Source organism: Haliotis rubra, unplaced genomic scaffold (genome assembly GCF_003918875.1).
Source record: "Haliotis rubra isolate DU_JTF1 unplaced genomic scaffold, ASM391887v1 Scf1294, whole genome shotgun sequence".
NCBI lineage: Eukaryota > Metazoa > Mollusca > Gastropoda > Lepetellida > Haliotidae > Haliotis > Haliotis rubra.
Window position 1 is genome coordinate 142,320 of NW_025765219.1, and position 7,472 is coordinate 149,791.

The window sequence follows — 7,472 nt, forward strand, 5'->3', positions numbered from 1 at the left end:
TTCTGTGTTAGTATAATCTGTGAAGTATGTCTGGGAGTATTCGGGGTAGCAAGTGTGATATACAAGATTTTTTTGTAATAAAATCAGATTATATTCAGTGAAACTGTGTTGTGTCTAATTAGTAAAAGAATATAACGAGTCGAACGTGTAAGATCTTAAACGATGATATTTAGAACTTTGACACACAATTGTTTTATTTCAAAGGCAATTGTTTCAGCTGTATTTGTCCTGGAAATGAATCCAATGTTCTACCTGGTCACACTGTCCTCTGTTCCAAAGTATGAGGGTATATCCGACACCTGAGCCGAGGTGAAGGTGTTGTCTCAGTAAATGGTGGAAAGGTCTTATCAGGGTTGGGTAGAACTAGCCTTAACAGCAAGAAGAACGCCTGACTAAGGCTATTTGAGGTGAAGGTCTGACCACAGCATGAATTACCCACCTCAATTTGTGAAGAACCCAGCTATTACTTGGCTTGTGTTCATGACAGAGGGGCGATTGCAGTAGCCTAGTTGTTAGAGCGTTCGCTCGTTACGCTGAAGACCCGAGTTCGATTTCCCACATGGGTATTATGTGAGAAGCCAATTTCTGGTGTCCCCCCACCGTGATATAGCTTGAATATTGCTAAATGCGTCGTAAAACCAAACTCGCTCACTTACTCATGACGTAGAAGGAATATGATACACTGGGTAATCGAGGGTGCCAGCGTTCATACCTCCACAAGGGCCGGAAGGCTGAAGTCAGTTTATAAACACGAGTGAGTCGGTGACTTCCCAGACTGCCAGTTTAATCAGGAACACAAAGCACTGTAGACAAGGGGAATCGCTGACCCCAGGGCACTGCCGTAGGGAGGCTCAATCCCGCCCATACTTGACTTGAAACAGACTGCTTGTGGGCGTGTCGTAAATACAATGCAAACAAGTTTTGCTTAGGTTATCAAATGTCATGAAATCAATTGATTGTTTTAATGTGTCCTACTGAGGAGCTTGTCCTTAATGCAAACAATGCCGTTTGACTGGACACCTATTTAGCCTTTTGTTAATTGTGTTCATATTAGATTCCTGCACCATCCGGCTTAAGATAAGTATTATTCTTTTTACACTCTTCCCTTAAGATTTATATTAAACTTTATGATTGATATCACGATTTTGAAATTAGTTTCTCGACATTCTATATGTTACATGTTAACCAATCAACACTATGATTGTCCGTGTCAATACTTCGCCTTGTGATGGGTGCTAGCAGGTGCGTCCTGCTGGAAGCTTGCTGTGTTGGGGAGCTTGCACAGAAGGATAAAGATGAGCGCCAACTGAAGGAACGCCACAACACAAACGCCCACACTGAAACACAGAGGCGTATGTTTGAAGTATTTCATACCCACATTTTACAGGAAACTGCATATAGACTATGTTTTGACTTCCAGTTTTGTCATCACGGCACCCGTTCTTGATTGTTTCAGCAAGTAGGGCATTCCTCCCACATCAAACAGACGACTGGAAAACAGGCGTTAACCCCAGTTCGATCTGCTCAAAACTGGAGAAGTGAATACGAAGGTGTTCATGATCATTAGTCGTCTTAGTCCCGAACGTACCAAAACAGTATTCAGAAATTATTATTCAGTTTTACTTTACACTAATTGTTATTGCAACCAATACAGATGCACAAACCCACTTGACATATATAATCTCCATGTTGAAGAAGAGGCATTGGAAACCTAGTGGTGAAAGTGTTTGCTCAGCACGCCGTAGGACTGGGTTCGAGTCCCCGAATATGTACAATGTGTGAAGCCCATTGGTGTTTCGGTAATACTGATGGAAATGTACCCAGTCAGACTGGTGGGTGAGTGAATAGTTCTGCAGTGAAGTGAGTGAGTGGGTTGGGTTTGACGCTGCTGTGAACCTACTCAGTTACGACATCGCGTCTCTGCTTGATGTGGAGGAATGTTCACGCAGGTCAGGCAGTGAATGGGTGAGTGAGTATGGTTTAACGCCGCTTTTAGCAATATTACAGCATAACCACAGCGGGGGACACCAGAAATTGCCTTCACACATTGTACCCATGTGGGAAATCGAACCCGGGCCTTCGGCGTGACGAGCGAACACTTTAACCACTGGGCTACCCCTCCGCCCCCGCTGAACTAAGATCACAAGTCACACCAAGCTTCATTGACTAGCTACACTATATTGTCTTTTGTATTTTGAGGAAGTTGGACAAAGGTATATACACATACATATATCTTATTTTCATATCGGCATGCAATTCAATGCGCAAAGCAAACAGCTCCCGGTTTTCGAGTGTTTAAACGTTGTGGTGTTTTTGTGTATTAAAGACATTCTAAAACTCGACTTCTTCCCACCAGTATTAGCGTATGCTTCACAGCATATTGCCTGATGTGGTGGTTTCTTCCTTCAACAGTCAATGAATGAGTGAGTCTGGTTTAGGACGCTTGTAACACTATCATCATTGGCGTGTCAGCGTAAAGTGGGATGAAAGCCCGAAGTAACCATTAAAGTCGGGTCCAGGTCCCCGGTCAACAGAGCCCGCAAAATTATGTCTTTAGAAAGGTTCTGAGAAACTGTTTTAGCAACCATTTTAATAATGTGAAATCCAGTTGAATACATGATCGACGAAGCTCGATGTCACTCCATCCGGGTGTTTAGAATCCAGAATAGAAATAGAAAACTGAGGTGTGAGTGGAATCCCGTTAAGCTACCCTGGTCTGCCTTCATAGGTAGAGTGCTGTGTTCTGGTTCAACAGTATTTCAATATATTTCAGTAACATCATAGCGAGTCAGACAGACAGTCATGTTACACTGTAAAATATTGTATGTTTGTATATGTTCAGTACGTTTAAAACCCTGTTCCTCCTGTGGCTGTTTGGCTCTTTAGCTGTTACGATGTGTTTTGGCTACTTGGCTGTTCTCTTATGGCTATTTGGCTACTTGGCTGTTCTCTTATGGCTATTTGGCTACTTGGTTGTTCTCATGGCTATTTGGCTACTTGGCTGTTCTCTTATGGATATTTGGCTACTTGGCTGTTCTCTTATGGCTATTTGGCTACTTGGCTGTTCTCTTATGGCTATTTGGCTACTTGGTTGTTCTCATGGCTATTTGGCTACTTGGCTGTTCTCTTATGGCTATTTGGCTACTTGGCTGTTCTCTTATGGCTATTTGGCTACTTGGTTGTTCTCTTATGGCTATTTGGCTACTTGGCTGTTCTCTTATGGATATTTGGCTACTTGGCTGTTCTCTTATGGCTATTTGGCTACTTGGCTGTTCTCTTATGGCTATTTGGCTACTTGGTTGTTCTCTTATGGATATTTGGCTACTTGGCTGTTCTCTTATGGCTATTTGGCTACTTGGCTGTTCTCTTATGGCTATTTGGCTACTTGGCTGTTCTCATATGAATATTTGGTTCTTACATAGACATATTTTAGTGTTTTGACTATGACAGTTCTGGCCGTTCTGACAAGAATATTTGACGGTGATTTAACTATAATACATTGGTTGTTTTTACATAAATGATCTGTCTGTTTTCACAAAAAGGAGTTTGTTTTCACAGGCCAGTTTGAGTTAGTTGATTAGCCTTTTTGACCCGTGACTCGTAATATGGACATGTATGTTTTAGCATGGCAATGGGGGCTTCAGTCAACCTTGCTGAACTGATGCATGTAACGTTACGACCAATATCTACGTATATTCTCATCCGACCATCCAATAGGTTAGGTTCTTACAATACGCGGGTCAGAAGCACGACGATGGCGTTGAGATCCCGGATTTGGGGAGATGGCGTTGTTGTGGGAGGACCACGTGTCTCCTTGGAAACGGTAAGTGGTGGTGATGTTGTTGGGAAGGGAACCACGCATGCGTACTTGCTCATCAGTTCGAAGTTCTGTACGAATTGTAAGAAACGCCATTGTGAGTAAAACATGTTTATGTTCATAAGTTAAACATTTCAGCTTTACACACAACAGATGACGAGTGTAGCCATGTGGTCAAGCTGCATCCGTTATACCCTTTGAAGCTATGATCTTGAGTTCGAATCTCAGTTCGCCCAAATTATGTTTCTGAATACCCGTTGGTTTCACTTCTGGCTGCTATGGTGGTTAATGGGTCGGGGCATTTCATCATAATGATTGGTTGGTTGGTTTGCTGTTTAACGCCGCACTCAACACTATTCCAGCTATACGGCGGCGGTCTGTAAATAATCGAGTCTGGACCAGACAATCCAGTGATCAACAGCATGAACATCGATCAACGCAATTGGGATACGATGACACGTGTCAACCAAGTCAGCGAGCCTGACCACCATCCCGCGTCTAACGATAAGCATGGGTTCCTGAAGATCAATTCTAACCGGGATCTTCAAGGGTCTTCATCATAATGAAATGTAGATATACTACACTGGATGACCGAGGATGGTGCACGTGACACGTACTGTCCCCGTGACACTCACGTAAAGCGGCAGCGTTGACTTGTGTTGTCCTTGTACCGTCAGCTCTCCCTCCGTGGTCGCGTCACACACCAGCCGGATCACCGTCAGTCTGCGGGGAGACACACGTGGTATCATGTAGCCATAGCAACATCACGGCAACATTTCTGCAGGAAACACCAGGGGCGGATACAGCTTTTTGAGAAAGAAGGGGTGCACACCTTTGAGAAAGTGAGGGGCACACTTCATTTTCACCCGTTATCACGAGAGTTTCAATGGCCATTTAATAAACTCGGGACAAAAGGAGGTATGCGCACCCCTTCACGCACGCACGCACGCACGTGCACACACACACACACACACACTTCCCAATGGACCAACAGTGTGACAGTCAGTGGAGGCTTCGTTTAACCGGATAATTGTGTTTCAGATTATCAACTTAACAACTCACTGGTACAGAGTTATGCCCCTTTATCAATATCATTGCGTTAATAGCGGACACTGCCCAACACTCAGGTAGAGAAACTCACCTGGTTACGTTCAAGTATCGGTGAACATACTGCATGCTGAGAGTATCCGTGTCATCGTACTCAAACTGGACCTCAGCCTGTGACCCAAGACTGAAGTATATAGGGCCTGTCGCACCGCTGAAGTACCCCTGGCAAATCTGAAACGTAATACCACTCACTGAATACATGCAACCAGAATATCATGTATGGCATTGCTCAGTTTGAAACTTTCCCTGTAAAACAATCTCTTAGACCACGTGTTGCACTGTCTGTATTTCATAAGAAATATATATTTGGAATTAATCTCACGTCCTCAAATGAGAAATGTAATGTTTGACATTTTTGTTTAACATTATATTCAGGGGGATGATGTGCCGGAAATCTTGAATACTGTTCACGATAAAGAACCTGTAATAGCGTGTGAGAGATAAGTCGGCGTGAGGGCTCTTAACGCCGCCATTGGCCAGCCTTCTGTTGACTGACGGCGGCTGGTAAAGGTCGAGGTCAGGTGAACCAGTGGTCGACTGCATGAACATGACGTGAGGGCCCATATGCACAAAGCTGTCTTGGCGCTACGTAAATCTATGTTACGCTGTCGCAGCTACGAGTGGGCCCTGGGCACGATGACGCGCAGTAAGCTATGTGTAGCCAGACATTGTAGCTAGCAGTCGGATGTCACCTCTAGTTAAACACTATATCAGTTATACTATTGTTTCTGTCACCAGGTCTGAAGTTAAAGCACGTCTTTTCCACTTTGGAGTGAGTGAGTGAGTGAGTATGATTTTACGCCGCTTTTAGCAATGTTTCTGCAATAACACGCCCGGGGACACCAGAAATGGGCATCATACATTGTACCCATGGGGGAATCGAACGCGGGTCTTCGGTGTGACGAGCGGACGCTTTAACCACTAGGCTATCCCACCACCCGCCCTCCACTTTGGAATACCCACTAGCAGGAGTATGGTGCTCACATACCATGATCAGAGCGAATTTTAGACGGGAACCCAGATCATGACATGCCCATGGGACGTCACTCTACACACAGGCTACTGCCGGCTATCAGTGCCCCCGGCTTAGAAGAAAGGTATGAGTGTGTTTTTGCCAACTATGAGTTTCTAGACTGACTGACTGACTGAGTTTAGTTTTACGCCGCTTTTAGCAATATTCCAGCAATATCACGGCGGGGGACACCAGAAATGGGCTTAACACATTGTGCCCATGTGGGGAATCGAACCCGGGTCTTCGGCGTGACGAGCCAACGCTTTAACCACTAGGCTACCCCACCGCCCCTGAGTTTCTAGAGCTGCCTCACCGCGACGCTGGCACAGACGAAGCTGGTGTTGGGAAGAGAGAAGTCCGAACATGGATTCCAGGAGTAGTAGAAGGGGTCGTCAGTCGCCGACATGTTGAAGAACCTGCAGTAAACGTTGACATCGCCAGCATGAACGTCTTAATAGCATAACAGTAATGAAATAAGCCCAAACTCCAGCCAGACATCTTTTGAAGTTACCAGCCCTGATGTCTGGCTGGATTTTTGGCTTTAACCAGACCAAATATGCTCAGATGTATGAACATCTAAAACGTTACCAGACCATCGGGGTGGCTAGCTGTAAATTTAGACCGTCCGTCAGAAATCTAGACCGTTCGGGCGGTCGGACGTGCCTTATTTCATACACTGATCATAAACATGTTATATAATGTATCAATAAACAATACATAACCGTAAAGAGTCAGATTCTACCAATCCATCGGTACATGTGTCCTTATTTGCATAAGATTCAAATGTTACATAAACACTTGATGTTTTTCAATGACGTGAGTGAAAAACAGATTTGTATGGATATTTTATTCTTATTTCGATGAAAAGTCCCTTTTACCGAGGTTTATCGATTTGACTATCCAGTGCACCGAGGTCTATTTTCCCATCTAACGCCTCGCACGTGCAAGCACCTGTTTTCATGCACACTCTGCCGTCACTGTGAGCACTTGGAACGGCTAGCAACATCAACGGGATGGTCAGTCCAAGTACCGTCATTTTGTTGTTGTGGATACTGTTCGATCCTGAAATATACATCTTTGTTTAATACGCTGTAGGTACTGGTAAGCTCTATACAGTTACGGTATTATATTAATATTCAACTATCGCTCACAACAGGTGCGTTCAACCACAAGTGATATACATGTATTATATTATCATATTGGTTTTATATAGCGCTATAGTCCTTCCCATCTACATGCATGTTCAAAACGTTTTGTTTTTCCATCAATCATTGGATGCCAATCTCATCAGCACATTACAGTCGTGCAAGTTATTGTGGCTTTCCCATCCTAACGAGGTACCCATTAACAGCTGGGTGGACTGGGACACTTAGTCACAGTACTTTGTCCATTTTTCACTTTCCAGTATTTATAGGAAACTTAAGTCGGTTGGTGCTGTCCCTTCATTATATGTCTTTTCAATTACTGTTTTACGTTCCAAAAGTTTCATTCAATTATTGCGTTACATTTTCCAAAAATTCATTCGGTTATTTCCCT

At 44.0% G+C, this 7,472-nt stretch overlaps 1 protein-coding gene across 1 annotated transcript; it reads right to left on the reverse strand.

Moving 5' to 3' along the window:
* Nucleotides 1–759: 759 nt before the first annotated feature.
* Nucleotides 760–6,999, reverse strand: LOC124267004. Its single transcript, XM_046701848.1, has 6 exons — nucleotides 6,815–6,999; nucleotides 6,250–6,352; nucleotides 4,959–5,095; nucleotides 4,453–4,540; nucleotides 3,731–3,888; nucleotides 760–1,337 (listed from the first exon to the last, which is right to left on the reverse strand). Exons 1-6 carry the CDS (start codon nucleotides 6,970–6,972, stop codon nucleotides 1,211–1,213), a joined length of 771 nt encoding a protein of 256 aa, XP_046557804.1. The 5' UTR covers nucleotides 6,973–6,999; the 3' UTR covers nucleotides 760–1,210.
* Between the last annotated feature and the right edge of the window lie 473 nt (nucleotides 7,000–7,472).

What these genes read in the sequence shown, in the direction of transcription:
- LOC124267004 (XM_046701848.1), bottom strand. Translation starts at nt 6,972, where the DNA reads ATGACGGTACTTGGACTGACCATCCCGTTGATGTTGCTAGCCGTTCCA. An exon ending in CGATACTTGAACGTAACCAG is followed by an intron (nt 4,541 to 4,958) that starts GTGAGTTTCTCT and finishes GTCTCCCCGCAG; the next exon opens with ACTGACGGTGATCCGGCTGG. An exon ending in GTGCTTCTGACCCGCGTATT is followed by an intron (nt 1,338 to 3,730) that starts GTAAGAACCTAA and finishes TCTGTGTTTCAG; the next exon opens with TGTGGGCGTTTGTGTTGTGG.